The sequence below is a fragment of the Rutidosis leptorrhynchoides genome, chromosome 1 (genome assembly GCF_046630445.1).
Source record: "Rutidosis leptorrhynchoides isolate AG116_Rl617_1_P2 chromosome 1, CSIRO_AGI_Rlap_v1, whole genome shotgun sequence".
NCBI classification, from domain to species: domain Eukaryota; kingdom Viridiplantae; phylum Streptophyta; class Magnoliopsida; order Asterales; family Asteraceae; genus Rutidosis; species Rutidosis leptorrhynchoides.
In genome coordinates this window covers 693100919-693119321 of record NC_092333.1, presented here as the reverse complement: position 1 = coordinate 693119321, position 18403 = coordinate 693100919, and the positions used below count along the sequence as shown (strand labels likewise).

General features: G+C 31.6%; 2 protein-coding genes and 1 non-coding gene across 3 annotated transcripts; 2 read left to right on the top strand and 1 right to left on the bottom strand.

Annotated features, from left to right (window-relative positions):
* Window positions 1–1433: 1433 nt before the first annotated feature.
* Window positions 1434–9805, top strand: LOC139886094 (probable LRR receptor-like serine/threonine-protein kinase At1g53440). Its single transcript, XM_071869837.1, has 24 exons — window positions 1434–1654; window positions 3294–3474; window positions 3569–3640; window positions 3789–3857; window positions 3947–4018; window positions 4104–4175; window positions 4280–4351; window positions 4456–4527; window positions 4602–4673; window positions 4764–4838; window positions 4931–5002; window positions 5419–5487; window positions 5572–5637; window positions 5732–5791; window positions 5896–5937; window positions 6014–6063; window positions 6273–6628; window positions 7483–7681; window positions 7774–7908; window positions 8017–8135; window positions 8233–8443; window positions 8528–8765; window positions 8851–9001; window positions 9389–9805. The coding sequence occupies exons 1-24, from the start codon at window positions 1561–1563 to the stop codon at window positions 9803–9805; spliced, it is 3036 nt and encodes a 1011-aa protein (XP_071725938.1). The 5' UTR covers window positions 1434–1560.
* Window positions 9806–10293: 488 nt separating this feature from the next.
* LOC139886093 (BES1/BZR1 homolog protein 4-like) lies at window positions 10294–12373 on the bottom strand. Its single transcript, XM_071869836.1, has 3 exons — window positions 12158–12373; window positions 10743–11377; window positions 10294–10444 (listed from the first exon to the last, which is right to left on the bottom strand). The coding sequence occupies exons 1-3, from the start codon at window positions 12371–12373 to the stop codon at window positions 10441–10443; spliced, it is 855 nt and encodes a 284-aa protein (XP_071725937.1). The 3' UTR covers window positions 10294–10440.
* A 1348-nt stretch (window positions 12374–13721) lies between these two features.
* Window positions 13722–13807, top strand: TRNAY-GUA (transfer RNA tyrosine (anticodon GUA)). The gene is given in 2 exon segments: window positions 13722–13758; window positions 13772–13807. It is a non-coding gene; the product is annotated as a tRNA-Tyr (tRNA).
* Window positions 13808–18403: the final 4596 nt, after the last annotated feature.

The following is an 18403-nucleotide window of genomic DNA, read 5'->3' as shown; positions in this document are numbered from 1 at the left end:
ATTATAACTGTATTATTAATTAATTTTTTCACACCAATTATCAATCAGATTTTACCACATCACCCTATTCAATATTTAATCAAAAAACTGATACAACGGTTAAAAAAATGTCAGATCCTGACACTGATTTAATCACATACAATTTGCACTTTTTAACTAAAAAATGTATAAATACTCACATACACCGTTAGAAATTATGTTGTTAGTCTTTAGTAATCAAAGCCACACTAGGGGATTTACCCTCCCTCAAATTTTGCTGACTAGGCTAACGTTTTTGGGTAACGTACTGATAGAGGTCATCCTAGAGTTTTATGGTTAACAAAAAAAACTCTTTAAAATAATCGAAAAATAAAACAACACACGAATCCCAGATTTCCAGTAATTTTCTCTATGGATTTGCAATCATCAGATTCTAAATTGTGGTACTACTACTAATTTTGTCTTGCTAGATTTTTTTACGAGTAATACTCTATGTTTTTAGCGGCTATAACAAGAAAGGATCTTTCAACCTGCTGGTTTTTAGTTCGATATATTTTAATGAAAATAATAACCGTATCAATTTTTTAATCTCGGTTTTACTCATCAAATTTTACTTTTTAAATATTTCTTTCTAATATAATATCAAAATTTGGTTATTTTAATATAAGTGTCTATTCCTACTTACTTTCAATTATAAATATTGAATTAAGTAAAATTATACTTCCGTATATAATAATATATATGTTTAAACGTAGTCCTTTTTCATACATGTTTCAGATTGCAGTACTTTTTTATTCTTTGAAGATCATACGATGATCAATAGTAAATGATTTTTTTCAATGACATTAATTAGAAATATCGTTAATGCGCATTAATATGTTGTACTTAGTTGTTAATATTGACATTTTAATAGCGGCTTTTAAAATATATGTCTTCTTTCTATTTTAACGAAAACTTTAAGAGCTTTTATTGGGAAACTCCAATAGTTTAATACAAATTTAAAATCTTCAAAAAAAAAAAATCAAGAAACGACATACAATAAGTGAAACACACAGAGGTTTTGAAATGGTAAACGCTAATTAAAATACTGGTGACGACAATAAATAAACTATGGAGACCGAACGCTGTGTGAAAGCTCAAGTTGTAATCAAAATGGTTTTTAAATTCATTCTTACTTAATTTCTTTGAAAAGTCAAACTCTCATAAACGGTGTTTTTTTTTTTTTTTTTTTTCACTGAAAGTATACTCCTTTCTATTAAACCGTCAATCAACATAAATCGTTAAAAGTTAACGGTAACCATGTTGACTTGGCAAATCATCAACTATCGACTTAAATTTAACGCCATTAGTCCGTTACATATAACAATCACTTGCCATTTTGTTTTTGACTGTGCACTTTTCTCCCTCTCTATATAAAAACCGAACTGTAACCGCCGTTCATCTTCCCGCCGGTTTACTCCGGCCGATTGTATTCTCCGTTCGTCTGTCGTTTTCCGGTAGTTTGCTCTCGCCGTTCTTCTGTTCGTCAGTCGTTCTCCGGTAGTTCGCTCGATCACACGCGCAGTCACATACAATCACATTATGGTTAGAATTAAGTGGTTGATGATTCTACTCTTTGTATCGATTAGTTTTGGTGTTATTAGATCTGGCGCTCAACTTCTGCCTGATCAAGAAGGTACAATCTTGATTTTGAATTTGAAAATTTAGCCTTTATATAATTTACATATACGCATACACAGTGAATCGTTGATAAACGATATCTTTGTTATTTAGTATCTCAATCTCAATATCTTCTATTTTGTTACTTGTTACTTTATTACTCAAAATATGATAAAGATATTCAGTAGTATCAGTATTTGAACGTTTCATTTTGTTATTTTTATTACTCCGTATTTATTACTACTCTACAATATGTATTCATTATTAACTTTCAATACATTAATACAATACAAATAAGATAAAAGATACTCCGTAAGATATTACTCTAGTAAATGTGAAGATTATATTAGGACAAAAGCACTGATTGACAAGGATTGAGATAATGAATGGTAACTTCAAAACTAAGAAAATAATAATATCTTTAGCATTAGTACTTTAGGATTAGGACTAAAAATTATACTCTATATCAACAAAAATGAAGGAGGTATCCATGTTCAGGTTATTCGCGTGGAGTGATTAATTTTTATTCGGATGCATATTGCTTAATCGAATGATTCCGTGAAAGTTTAGGTTCTAGCTATAATGTAACAAAATTATACAATAATGAAACAAATACAGTAATAGTTTGTTACATTGTAGTTGATATGTTTTTATATATTATTTCCAAAGTAAACTATGATTAATGGTTAAAACGATATATTAACATTCCGATGATGACTATTAACATCAGTTACTGTACAGATTAATTCCATTTGCAATTTAAGGTCCTATGAATTTTTCCTAGCATGTGGGCCCCTGTGAGGTCTTCCAACTTGCGTCCCTATTGAAGCCGGCCTCGAAAATTATTGATTCCGGATAACGTGTTTTCCTACCATGTCAGCTTGGATGGGCCCCTTCGTATTTATATTTATATACTGTATATTTTGTGTTTATTGTTTATTTTTCTCCGTTTGAAAATGAAGAAGATTAATATGGATATATATGCTAATTATATAAGGACAATTTTGTTAATGGGCGTTGAATCAGTTCAAACATTGTTTTTGACATATTACGTGGTCAACATTTTTGCAAATACTTTATTAAAATCTTTTTTTAATCAAACAAAATGTTATAATTTCATTGGTAAAATAGTGAAGATCATGTTACGTGGTCCGTTCTTATTGACTGATTTATTTATTTATTTATTGCTTGGACCGTATCACGTTTGGCTAGCTCACTAGTTGTCTACTGACATCTAGATTCATTTAAGGCTGTTTGACTTAAATAAAAGCAAAAAAAAAAAAAAAAAAAAAAACAATAGATGTGAATGTATGGGATGATGGGTTGTGGTATTGTTGACGTGATTGGTCAACCATGCAAAAATATAGATTGATTTTTTATTTTTTTGCTCTGGCGTGTATTATTTGCAAATCGGGCCCCTGTCACGTGAGGTTAGGTTAAATGTTTTAAGTGGTTAACAATAACACGTTATTGACCTTTTTTTTATTTATTTATCAATTTACATAAATAATTACTGAGGGAAAGGTATAAACGTATTACTGAGGGACAAAAGCTAATATAAAGTTATATGACCTTTTACCTAGTTACTGAATATTTTGAGGTAACATTATTAATTAACACGTTAATTTGGTTTTTTTTTTTATGTTTTGTGACAGTTGAAGCTCTGGGTGTAATAGCATCAAAGCTACAATATAGCGGTTGGAAACCAGCTAGTGACTCATGTAGCACGAGTACTGGGCTTAATCAAACGATATCCTTCAACAGTCGCGGACTTCTTCAGTTCGGTAGCAATGTAACGTGCGAATGTAACACCACTGTTTGCCACATAACCAACATGTAAGGATGTTTGTATTTATACCTATCTTGATTGATTCTCAAGTTGGAACCAAAATGCAAGTTGAATAAATATTAAAAGGATATCAAATTGCAGCCAGTTAAAAGGACTCAATATGACAGGAGTTTTACCTGAAGAATTTGCAAATCTCACTTTCCTTCGAGAAATGTATGTAGTACTACTTAATTTTTTCGTTAATTTCTTATATATTGAATATTAAAGTTTCAAATGTATGCATTACCATATGAGTAGTTTAATATTGATTAAATGACTGCTGAAAATATTGGCACCAATTGTTTTTCATACTGTGACACAGAGATCTGTCTCGTAATTATCTCAATGGTACTATTCCAGCACGTTTTGGTCAGCTTCGTCTTACCATTATGTAAGAATTATACTTACTATTTACTTCATTTCTTTTTCAAATTTTACTCAAACATGGTGTGAATGTGTTATTGATACTGTATTTTTCAGGAGTCTTTTGGGGAACCGGATTAGTGGTCCGATACCTGAAGAAATAGGCGATATATCTACACTCGAGGAACTGTAAGAAAGAAAACATGATCCTTACATTTAAAATCTCTTTTATGTGACACCTTTTACCGCTTCCAAAATATTGAAATTTCAACAGGGTCTTGGAAGACAATTTTATTGATGGACCACTTCCTCAAAACCTTGGGCGTTTGACTCGCTTGAGAAGATTGTAAAATTCCTTGACCTTTTGTTCAATACAGTAAAATAAACGATGCTCATTATATACATTTTTAGCATCTTTGAAATGTTGACAGTAAATGATTTTACTTGCAGCCTTGCTTCTGCAAATAACTTTACAGGAACCATACCGGAATCGTATGGCAAACTTACTAATTTAACAGATTTGTAAGTGTCAGTGATCTCTGTTTTATTTCTCATGACACGGAAAGTAAAATAGTTTCTTTTATAATTTTATCAAGTGAATAAATCTTTATTAACACTTCTTGCAGTCGATTGGATGGGAGTGCCTTATCTGGAAGAATACCTGATTTAATTGGAAACTGGACAAAGCTAGATAGACTGTTAGTATTGTTTAATGTATTTTTGTTGATGGTTTAAATTCAAAAATTTCGATCTCATATTAAATATCGTGTAGTGATTTGCAAGGAACTTCATTGGAGGGACCGATTCCTTCAACAATATCTCTTTTGACAAAGTTAACAGAATTGTAAGTACATTATTGTTGTCGATTTTTTTTTTTTTTTTTGGGGTCAATAAATCGATGGTAACAGATTTGGGCCTGTTATGTTGTTTTCAGACGGATTACAGATTTGGCTGGTTCATCAAGTATGCCATTTCCTAATCTGCAGGATATGACCCAAATGACTAGATTGTAAGTCGATTAAATAGTTGTGTGTATAAACTTAAAAAAAGGAGTGAACATTATAACAACATGAGAATGTATACTAAATATTTTCTCTGCAGGACCCTGAGAAACTGCATGCTTACCGGCCCAATACCTGATTACATAGGACAGATGAGTAATATGAAGAACTTGTAAGTCTCTTGCTTGTAATTGTTTAAGGTGTTGTTTGTTTTTTTAAGATGTTGTTTGTCTGAAGATCTTCGGACCATGTATGTAAAGAAGATGTGGCCTAATGATCAGTATGCTAAATAGTGAAAACTGTTTGTTTTTATGTGTACAAAAAAAACTTACTTCTCTCTACATCACTTGGAAGCATATTTCTAAGTCTGCGAGTTTGCAGACAGAATAAAACATTATTTTATCTCATGCCTTCAGAAAAACAAACAGTCTACAGTAAAAACGTCTGCGAGCGCGCATACATACTACGTAATAAGATCTGTAGACTGGAAAACAAACAACACCTAAGTATCTGATATTTTAATTGCATTATCCGTAGTTTATAGTGTTTTAATATAGGAAATCTTCGTCTGAATTATTACTTTTGCAGAGACCTGAGCTTCAACAGCTTGACTGGTCCAATACCTGATCCAATTCAGAGACTAAGCTTCGACACAATGTATGCAACTGCTTAAAAATATGTTACATCTACGTACTTACATTTTACTTTTTCATGATAATTGAATGTTATTCATGGATGTAGGTTTTTGAATAATAACTCGCTATCTGGAGACATACCTGGATGGATATTTAGCAGCAAAGAAAAGATGTGAGTGATCCCCATAAATAATTACTATTGTGATGCTACATGTATGATATGATGTTATAACTGGAGCTATTATTAATAACCATTTTTATCGCAGTGATTTGTCTTACAATAATTTTACGCGGCCTCAACAAAGCTATTGTCAGTCATCTAGCCTGTATGTTTCTTTTTTTTTTTTTTAATCTTAATTTACTCTTTACTCTGTAATTTATAAGAAAGTTACTTTCTACCTTTGCTTAATACTTGGTACCTTTGCTACAGGAATTTAGTTTCGACCCTTTCATCTTCAGTTCGAAGCAATAAGTATGCCCCACCACCAATCTGTACACACATTTGAAATGTTTTTGATGATATAATCTAATGTGAATTAGTTTTACAGAGATGCTTGGTGTTTGTCCCACCAACTTACTTGCAACCGCAACCCCACACGTAAGACTAACAAAACTATTATTTATTTCATTTTATTTTTTTTTAAATAAACATAATACAAATTAGTTAGCTTATATCAATGCAAATGAAATGGCTATACACTATACTTAGAGAAACTTGTATACTTACAAATACACTCTACGTGACTTCCAGCCTGTTTCATTAGTTTTCGGTTTTAATTGTTATCACAAATGTGTTTTACATTGCAGGATATTCTTTATTTATTAATTGTGGTGGACGAGGAACAGACTTTGAAGGAAACACATATGAAGACGATTTAACAAATGAGCAATCATACTTTTACTCTACGCAAGGGAAATGGGCTTATAGCACCAATGGTGTTTTCATGGGGAATGATAAGTCTCCGTTTATTGGAAGCTCAACAAATGTGACAGGTGGCGACATATATTCGACAGCTCGTTTTTCTCCCACTTCACTTAGGTACTACGGACTGTGTATGCGTAAAGGAAGTTATAAAGTGAGACTCCACTTTGCGGAAATAAGTTATACGGATGACATGACATTCAGTAGTCTCGGAAAACGCTACTTCGATGTATCAATCCAAGTAAGTGACATACCAGTTTATCTTGGGAACTTCATTTTAACTCATATAAAAGGCGAAAGTCTGATGAAAAAAAAAAAAAGACCATAAAAATGAAACGGCCTAGCTTCCTAAAATTTTATTAACGGGAATCTGACTATGTACTCGGGTGTGTGGCAGCTAATGCGTTAGTAAATTTGACCATGTTGACTTTTTCCTTGAAAATGATTGACTTCTCCTGAAAAATTAATGACTTGGAAGATTACCCTAAATGAAACAGGAGTGTTCCGTACACCACTAAATATGCTTTAGAGGGTAGTACTGAACAACATTATAAAGCATATTTACCAGTGTATGGATAAGTTTAGTGGTGTACAGACAGTGGCGGATCCAGGAAAATTTTTCACTGGGGGCGAATTTTTTTTTAAAACGTAGGGAATTTTTTTTTGCAAAATATAGATGTTTTGGGGCAAAATATAGATGTTTTGGGGCAAAATATAGAGTTTTTTGAGCAAAATTTGAAGGTTTTTGGGTAAAATACGAAGGTTTTGGGGTAAAATATGAAGGTTTTGGGGCAAAATATGAAGGGTTTGGGGCAAAAAAAAAATTCCACCGGGGACAAAATCGAAAAAATTTGCACTAAAATTTAGAAATTCACCGGGGGCGGGCGCCCCCCCTCTTAATACACTAAATCCGCCAGTGTGTACAGATCATCACCCTAAATGAAAACGTTTTGGAAGTTCGAGCCTTTTTGTGAGTTGAAAAGTTGGTTACCTGAAACATATTTAAGTGAAAACTTCCATAGCTATTTTATGCAATCTTCCTGTTTATATTTTGACTTTTGAGACTAGATAAAAATCGATATGGTTTTCGTGTAGGGGGTTCGGCAATTGAAAGATTTTAACATAATGGAGGAAGCTAATGGTGTTGGAAAGGGTATTTACAAAGAATTTAATGATGTTATTGTTAATGGTAGCACTATAGAGATCCATTTATACTGGGCAGGGAAGGGTACTACCGCAATTCCAGATCGAGGTGTATATGGACCTCTTATATCTGCTATTGAAATAACACCAAGTTAGTACAATCTTTCTCGCATGATTTTTTTATCTTCAGTTTTTTCAATTTTAAGGGTAAAGTAATAAACGTACGAATTCTGTTTCTTGCAGACTTTGAGGTTGGGACAGGAGGACTCTCTGCTGGAGCTATAGCTGGAATTGTGATTGGTTCGTGTGCGTTTATCATGCTAATTTTAGCTCTACTATGGTGGAGAGGTTATATAGGAGGGGACAAAGAAGATAAAGGTAAGAACACTATATGACCTGTTTGTAAATAAATGGGCTGAGAACACCATCTCTAAATAATGTATGTTTTCATTTTAATGATAATTTTAATAATCATCCTTATCACAGAGCTTCGCGCGCTTGAACTACAGACGGGTTATTTTAGTCTACGACAAATCAAGTCGGCTACTCATAACTTTGATCTTGCTAATAAGATTGGTGAGGGAGGGTTTGGACCAGTTTACAAGGTAATGTTATCACTCTAGACAATTTATTTTCGCTTCTTTCAGTTTATAAAGTGTAATTATTATATCATGTTTGTATTTTTTTTGAAAATATATGCAGGGTGTACTCACTGATGGTTCTGAGATAGCTGTGAAGCAACTCTCTTCCAGATCAAAACAGGGGAACCGTGAATTTGTGACCGAAATAGGCATGATATCTGCATTACAACATCCAAATCTCGTTAAGCTTTATGGCTGTTGTATTGAAGGAAAAGAGCTGTTGCTAGTATACGAATATTTGGAAAATAACAGTCTTGCACGTGCCCTTTTTGGTAAATATGACAATAACACTATCCTACTATATCACGTTTCGATATCTATCAAAGCAAAAGTTAACGATACTTTATCGTAAACAGGTCGCGAGGATCAGAAGCTTAATTTGGACTGGTCCACAAGAAAAAAAATATGCATGGGAATAGCACGGGGATTAGCGTATCTTCATGAGGAATCACGGTTGAAAATAGTTCATAGAGACATAAAGGCCACCAATGTGCTTTTAGACAAGGATCTTAACGCTAAGATATCAGATTTCGGTTTAGCGAAACTTGATGAAGAAGAGAATACGCACATCAGCACACGAATTGCTGGAACAATGTGAGCTTTTACATCTTACAAACCTTGGACTGCATATAGTTGTTAGTTTCATTTGAATCTAAAAATTTATGGTGTAAATTTGTAGAGGGTATATGGCTCCGGAATACGCAATGAGAGGATATTTGACAGATAAAGCAGATGTTTACAGCTTTGGAGTCGTTGCATTAGAGATTGTTAGTGGGAAAAGCAATACAAATTACAGGCCAAAAGAAGAGTTTGTCTACCTTCTTGACTGGGTAACATCAATACTTCAAACCATATTTATTTTCTTAAGATTAGAAGTGGCAAAATGGGCAGGTCTAATGGGTTGGGTAATGAGTTATGGTTTTAAAGACATAACTTTTAGTACGGTCCAGATGACGTTGATCAGCTAAAACCTTATAGCCCATGTTCTTAATTATGATTACAAAAACGATAATATTACAATACTATAATCCTAACTATCTATTTTCATATACAAAGCGAGTTAACATGCTGAGTAGCATATTATAGACTTTTATCAGGCCGGATGACCTGGCAATCTTATAGCTGAATCTTTATTATATATGATGCGTTTGAGCTAGTAATAACTTAAGTTGATAAATTCATGCATAACTGAAAACTTCTATTTTCATATACGTAAGGCATACGTACTACAAGAACAAGGGAGTCTTTTGGACCTAGTGGACCCCGGTCTTTCTAAATACTCGAAAGATGAGGCAATGAAGATGCTGAACTTGGCTCTCCTATGCACCAATCCATCTCCCACCCTAAGGCCGCCGATGTCATCCGTGGTCAAAATGCTTGAAGGTAAAATAGCGGTTCAACCACCACTGGTCAAAATAGGTGCTGGGAACCCAGATATGAGGTTCAAAGCGTTCGACATGATGTCACATGACAGTCAAACACAAGTCTCCACCATCTCGGCAGATAGTCAAGGGCCAAGAGTCATCTCGACCGATGGTCCATTTGTAGATTCGTCAATCTATACGGATGACTCCAAAGAAAGTTCTACTTCTGAAAAGAAGCTTCTTCCTGATCTTTATGACATCGACATTTGAACCAGTAAGATTTATGATGTCTTTTCATTTATATTTTTTAATTTTTAAATTGTACAAAATCCTTATGTTTGTATGATTTGTAGCTATAACTGTTCATTGAAATATAGTATTGCAAAATTTTTTATATAAAGATCATCAGACCCACGTGTTTAACTTAACCCTTTTACTGTTTTGTTATTGTGAAATGCTTATGATTGTCTACATGAATTTTAAAATGAAGTGTGAAATTATCTGGTAATGAGCATGAGAGATATCTGTTGGTCGTGCAAAATACCGTTACATAAGCTACGTGACTCTATCTAAGAACATAAACGCTCAGATGTACCGACATGGGATATTATAAGACAATTTTCTTACTTGGATTTCATATCTGTTCATGATCTTATATACGCGTGCATATTATGTTAGTTAAGACTCGGTTAGTGTATATATCTCAACCTTACTGCTTCTCTTTTATAACGCCTGGCAAATGTTGAAATTACATATTAAGCTTCCTGGATTACAATAGAGATTTGGGTAACATACTTTAACAAGGCAACCTTGTATAAGAAACAATTTTGCAAACTTGCATTTATCCATCCGCCTGTTCCAACTTTTTCCTAAGCATCATAAGCAGAGTTCTCCAATTTTGCATTTTATCTGTATAAAAGTAAAGGTTAGATAAAATTCTTGGTGTTAATAAAATTTGACAACACCTACAGTGTAAAATAATGTAGCCTTCATAGTCTGCTAAAACTTTTATAAATGACAGATTCTATAATCAGTGTAATAACATACTTATTGGTCATATGCAACACATTTTTTATGATCTGTTGCCTAAAATTTAATAATGGACAATAATTTTGGGTCTACCTGAACCAAACTGTTACCCAACCCGCCCATATTGTCATCTCCAGTTTCTACATCACAACTAGAAACAAAGACAGTCTCAACATACCTGGTTTTTGAAGTCCCTAGAGTAAGCTCAAGATCATCCGACCCGAAAACCTCGTGGATCCTTTCTCCTTCCCATGGCTTTACCCTCGAGCCTGTGTTGCTGCTACCGAACGCAAACTCATCAGAAACCACTTGTGCCATTGGAACGTCACCATTGTTATCGGAACATGACGGAATTGCAGGAGAACAAGTTCCGCTTTGTCCAGGAGTCCACATTCTTGATCCACCAACAGACATACTTGTTTCCTTAAATCCAAACGGGTTTGATGCTACAAGACTAAAAGTTGGAGACGCTGGACGAATATTCGAGAACCATTCTGAATTAGGTGGACCCCAGATAGTGTTGGTTTTCATTCGTTGTGGTGATTGAGCTGTTGGAGAGCTCATGGGTGGAGTAACTGGTGCACTAATGGACCCAGTGTGGATATAAAGTTGGTTAAATGTTGTAGAGTGTGATGATGAGGATGAAGATGAAAGATTCTTGAGCCATGGAATAAGTGAATCGGGGTGTGCATTATTGGGTGCGTAAGAGGATGAGGATGGACTCGCAATGGAAGATGGTGGGCTTGGATGATAGGAGCCATAGGGGCTTGCTGTCGATCCACCAATGTCCATTCGCTCTGAAGGCTTGCATCCCTGTAGATATTGAAACTATGTTAAATTTGAAAGTATGGTGCATTTGTAGAGATGATAATTTCTACTCATTCACTTAAGAGTAAAACGATTTGGATTAAGTTTTTGTTGAGGATCAAAATGGTTAATGTAAAAACTTTAGCTAAAAAACAAGTCAAAAAAAGTCACCCAATTTGCTACCTTTATGCATCAACATTAACTAATCTCTGCATAATTAATGCTTATAAAAAAAATTCGCACCCAATGGGAAAGAAAAAAAAAAAACAAGTAAAAAGTCACCCAATTTGCTTTATTTCAATATGTAAAACGTTGTATATATTACTTCAGTCTCATTCCAATAGGCTGGGTTGTCCCATTCTGATAGTCCAATTCCATAAATAGAAAGGAAAGATGATATTTCATTGTCCCATTCTGATAGTCCAATTTCATAAATAGAAAGGAAAGATCATATTTCAGATTTGAAGAGAGAAGATATTTCATTGGTGGAGAAATGAAGTTAGTGGGATTTCCTAAAACTGCGTGTTTTTTTGTCTGTGGACTATTGGAATGAGACCGAGCTAGTATTAAACATAATTAAATATTCACAAAAAATATCAGTAATTTACAATTCAGCGGAATATGACCCATATTCCGGAGTTGACTGAATTGTAAATTACACCTTTCTCTTCGTGAATATTTAATTATGTTTAATATACAATGTTTTACATATATTGAAATAAAGCAAAGTGTATGGGCTACTAAAACACGTACATGAACTTTTAAGAACAACACTGAAACAAATACCTTACGATAGGTTGTGCCATCCGGTTCAACGGTCCAACCGGCCTCATCGGCTACTGCTTTAAGGACTTCATTATTATCACAATGCTTTGGTAGCTTGTAATTTCCGTACATACGTAATCCCGCAAATATTTTCGCTGCGATTGCTCTCCTTCTTCTCTCTCTTCTCTTATTATTTTCCCTCTCCTTCCACGTTGGCATCCTGGTCCCTGACGTCATCCTTAACAGGATGATCGCTAGAGAAAATTGATCGGGGATTTGAGAGACAGAATGTGTAGATCGAAGTTATGTATGTAAATACTATGTGTGCATGTGACATGTAAGTTAGTTAAATGGTGATGCTTATTACGGTTGTGCCACTGACTTTTTTTTGTAAAAAGTGTTTTTTATCTGTGTTTGAATTGACGTAATCACCCCTAAAAACGGTGCTTGGGTTAAAAGTGCTTTGGATACCACTTCTATAGGACCCACCGCTCGTCAGATCTCTTCCAATTTTTATTGTTCACGTAAAAAAAGAAATAGAATCCGTTTAGTTTTATCTTTAGCCAATTACGTAGTAAGGAGTAATATGATAAATTTGTCAAAATTACTTCATATTTTCATAATGAACAATTATTTATGAACAACTTAAAAAATACTAAAATAGTGACTAAAAAACTGAATCGTGGAAGTCTACACCAAATATTTGAATATAAATTAAATTAAATTTGAATATGAATACTCCATAAAAAAGAGCCTAAAGGGAAAGCCTTGTTTTGTTTAAAGGGCATTTTGGAAAAAGAATAAATATAGTAGAGTGGAAGGCGAAGCACTCATTCTGTTCATAGAAGGTTAATGAGATTAGATTATTTTATAATATAATATAACATATACTAATCAGTAATCAATGTAATTAATAATAAAGGATAGCAATCTGAAAAAACTTCTACATCCATTGAAAAATGTTTACAAATACTAAACACACATCATCAAACTAAAAAATTACGGAGTATAGTACAATGCAAACTTGGATATTAATCCGTATAATCTTTCAGATTCTTTACAAAAGGTGTTCAACTGACACGATTTTCAATTCAATTTTTCGACTTCGGAATATATAGAACTCGATCTCTTACCGAACACCGTGACAGTGGAACAAAAAAGCAGAGCAGGTCCACATCCACTTGCCGAATGCATCGCTAGATGATCATATATGGCGTCATATTCCACGTGTCAACCATGGAAGACTTTAGCCCCGTTAACCACAAATAATTAGTATGACACTCGGTTAATCTCGCGTGCTTGTTTAGACGATATTAGTACTTTTCTCCCCTCGACCATACGATTCATGAAGAAAAAAATGGATTTCAATAATCCAGAAATTTTGTTTTGTAGCTTTCATTCATTGATTAGATTTCAATACTCAATATAATACTCAATATAATATAATATATATACGGAGTAGCCTTCCAAAAAAATAATAATATATACGGAGTATATCACAGTGGGTTTTTTCATAATTTAGGGATCTAAATTATTATGGATGATTGTAACGATTATAATCAAAGATGGTGATTCTAATCACAAACCGACCTTAGCTCAGTTGGTAGAGCGGAGGACTGTAGTTTGATCACAGATATCCTTAGGTCGCTGGTTCGAATCCGGCAGGTCGGATTTTTTATTTATTTCAATGTCATCCTTTTGAGGTTTGTTGTAATGTTTTACGGAGTACCACTACAAGGCCTGAGACGTATTTGGAAAAAGAGATATAAAGACGAAAGTAAAAAAAGGTAAATGAATTAAAAAAAAAAAAAAAAAGGTAAATGAATAAAGATATTTATGCAGAAATAATTGACCACCTTGGAAAAACAGGAAAAAAGTAAAGTAAAAACACCCATTGATTGGAAAAAGGAAAGGTGAAATCTCAATCTATAAAAACACCCATTGATGAAAAAGAGAAAGGTGAAATCTCAATTTAAACTGAAAATATAGTCTACTTTTTAGGTAACCCTTTAATAATATAATAATAATTAGACAAAATTGTCAAAATGATTCATGTGTTTGTCCATTTTTGTCCTTTTCATCCTTATTTTTTTTAAAACAACAATTTTCATCCTTAATAGCGTAAATATGTCCAAGATAGTCCCTGCGTTAACGGATGCTTAAATTGCCCGTTAACGTAGGCTCATGCCAGGGCCGGTCAAACTTTGGTCAAAGTTTTTGCATGTCCCGGGCGAAATGATTATAATATGTCCCCAACAGTTACGCAAACATATATCTTTATGAGGTTCAAACTATGGGTATTAATAATTTTTTTCGAAATGATGCCCCTAACCGCGTGATGCCCCGGGCCGTCGCCCGCTTCGCCCATAGCATTAGTGTGACGACCCGGAAATTTCCGACCAAATTTAAACTTTATCTTTAAATAATTTCGACACGATAAACAAAGTCTATTAAACCGGGTTTCAAAATTCTTGAACTGTTTATATGGAAAACATTTAACCTTCGACTGTTCCCGAGGATTCATGAACAATTGTTTGTAAATAAATATGTATATATATAAATACAAGTGTATATATTAATTTGAAATTATAAATTATAATTTAAACATTTGAGTTAAATATGTAAAATAAGACATAAAATAATTAAGTGTAATTTAAAATGAAGCTTTATATAAATATGTATGGATATTATAATTTTGTATTATATAAAATGTATAAATAATAAATCATTAATAAAAGTTATTATATAATATATTATATGATTATTAAAAAAAAAGAAATTGCATAAGTAATAATATATACATAGTTGTTATAATAATATTATTACTTTCACTATATATACTAAAATAAATAACAATAATATCATGATATGAATATGAAATTTGACATGTATAAATTGTTATATTATTATGATTATTAATATTATTATTATCATATTAATATTATTATAATTAGTATTAGTATTAGTATTAATATTAATAATATTATTGTTATAAATCTTATAGTTATTATTATCACTATCATTAATAATAATAATATTATTATTATTATTACTATAATATGATCATAAAATTTTTGTTATTTTTACATTTATCGTATTATTATTATTATAAGATTGTTTATGATATAAATGTAGATATTATAAATACAAATATAGGAATATAAATAAATACTGATATATTACAAATATATGTATATAAATAATTACTGGTATATAATGCAAATAATATGAACAATTACGCGTAATATCTGTATATATTTATTCTTATTAAAAATTTAATTATAATTCATAAATAAAAGAAAAAGAAACATGGATTGGTACGAATCACTGTAAGTGATTTTTGTTTTGTCAAGTTTGTTACAAATCGCATTCAGTCACAATTTAAAACAGCAATTACCACAATATATAATTCATACACTGCAACTGGTAATCGAATTAAACTGAAAATAATTAAAATAAAGCTTAATACTCTGTTCTTGGTTCAATTTAACAAAAGGTCGACTTTGAATGAAATTTCAAAATCTATTGATGCAAAGTTGTTAGGAATGATCCATTTTAACTATCTGTAAGTTTTCAATTTCCAATTCTTTTTATAAATTTCTAATTTACGAGTAAAAGTTCATTATCCAAAAAGTCAATCGAGCTGTTAATTCTAAAATTCGAAGTTTGAATAATGTTTCAAGTTCAATTGACAATTCAGAAAGTTTTAAAGAATGATTTAGAGTATATTTCATGAAGAAATTTTTATCTAAAACGATCTAAAATTCGAATTTTGATTTCTAGTTCATGTTCTTGATAAGTGAAAAAGCCATTGATCAAATCCGAATAAAATCTTCAAAAAGTAATAATGCAATTGTATTAAGAATCTATTATCGAAACTAATTGCAAAGTTTCAATTCTCACTTCATTATATCGATTACGAATTTATGAGTCAAAGATTTTGAAATAAAAAGTCAAACATTGTTCATTAATTAAATTAGAATTATCTGTTGAAACTCAAGTCCAATTAACGATTTGGGAAGTTTATATGATTGATATAAAATCGATTTCATGTTATAAAAATTGTCCAAAACAAATTCATTTGTGAAATCGAATTTTTTTTTTTTTCAAAACCGTCGAGCAGCCTACTGTTCTGTTTAATTTTTTTTTTATTTTTTTTTCCTCGTTTCCAATTAATAAGACTTTTGATATTTATTGTTATTTTTTTTTTTAGAATCTAAATATGTTGGATTCATTTTTTTATTATTGAAGTTATCTGGTGACTTGAGTATTGTGAAGAAGATGAATCTGAATCAGAAAAGGAAAAACGGGTTAAAAAGATTTAAAGTTAAGATTAAAACAGAAAGAGAGCAGATAGAGTGATGGTTTGATGTGTGTTCAGGTTTCAAGAGGTCGTGAGTTCGAGCCCAGCAGTGGCCTTTTTTTTAGAAATTGATTGAAAGGTAGTTTTCATTCCCAATATTGATACTACTACTATTATTATTATTATTATTATTATTATTATTATTATTATTATTATTATTATTATTATTATTATTATTAGGATTATTATTATGATTATCATTATTATTATTATTATGATAATTATTATTGTTATTACTATGATTATTATTATTAATGTTATTATTAGTATTATAGTAATTATTATTATTAATATCATAATTACAAGTATTATAAGAATTACTAATGTTATTATTATTATAATTACTAAAATTAATTTTATCATTTTTAGTATTATTAATATATTTAAAATTGGTAATGTCATTATTATCATTATTATTGTATAAGTACTATCTTAATATAATCATCATTATTATTATTATTATTAAGATCATCATTATCAGTGCTATTATTATTAAAACTTATTATCTTTATTAACAATTTATTTAAGGTTATCATTAAAACAAAAAGTATTATGATTATTAGTGATATCGATATCATTATTATTAAAAGTATTATGAATATAAAAATAAAAGTTATAAAAATATTATTATTAAGATTATAAGTATATATTAACTATATTAACAAATTATTTTAGAAATATTCACATATAATAATTTTAAGTATTTTTAATATAACACTAAACAAATATACCTAAATATTAATAGAACTATAAAAATATTAATCATTTTGAATGTATACACAAATTAAAAATATATGTTATTAATATAAAAATGGTGTAACAAATAAATTTATATATATTCATTCGATTACGATTATATGTATTAATGAAAATACAAATGATATAGGTTCGTGAATCCGAGGCCAACCCTACACTTGTTCAATGTCGTCATATGTATTTTACTACAAAATACAGTATTGTGAGTTTCATTACTCCTTTTTTAAATGTTTTTGCAATATATATATTTTTGGGACTGAGAATACATGCGCTATTTTATAACTATTTTACGAAATAGACACAAGTACTTAAAAACATTCTACGATTGAGTTACGAGTACACCGGATATTACCCCTTTATAGTCTGGTAATCTAAGAATTAGGAAACCGAGCTCCTAATTGACGTGAATCCTAAAGATAGATCTATAGGCACTCACAAGCCCCAGTCATAGAATTTGAACTGCTTTAGTACTTAGAAATAGGTATACAACCGCCAGCTTTAAAAGATATGATCTGTTTATGAGGTGTACACAACCATCATATTTAAAAGAGTGGCCTGTTTGTATGCTTTTGCATGACCGTGCGGAATTCCGGTATGCGGGGAATATTCTATATGCATCTTGTTAAGGTCGATTACCAGGTGTTTATATATCGTATGAATGATTTTTCAGCAGTGAGCAGACCTGCACAGATTGTTTTCGAAATATGAGTATCTTGTGGTCTATTATACTATCTGAAATGATTATTTATGATAAACTAATGAACTCACCAACCATTTGGTTGACACTTTAAAGCATGTTTATTCTCAAGTATTAAAGAAATCTTCCGCTGTGCATTTGCTCATATTAGAGATATTACTTGGAGTCATTCATGACATATTTCAAAAGACGTTGCATTCGAGTCGTCGAGTTCATCAAGATTATTACTAAGTCAATTATAGTTGGATATATTATGAAATGGTGTGCATGCCGTCAACTGTCGATGTAATGAAAGTTTGTCTTTTAAAAACGAATGCAATGTTTGTAAAATGTATCATATAGAGGTCAAGTACATCGCGATGTAACCAAATGTAATGTATTCGTCCAGATGAATTAGGATGGGTCATGAAACTTAGCCGACCCTGGCTCATGCATATCACGTGATTATAAA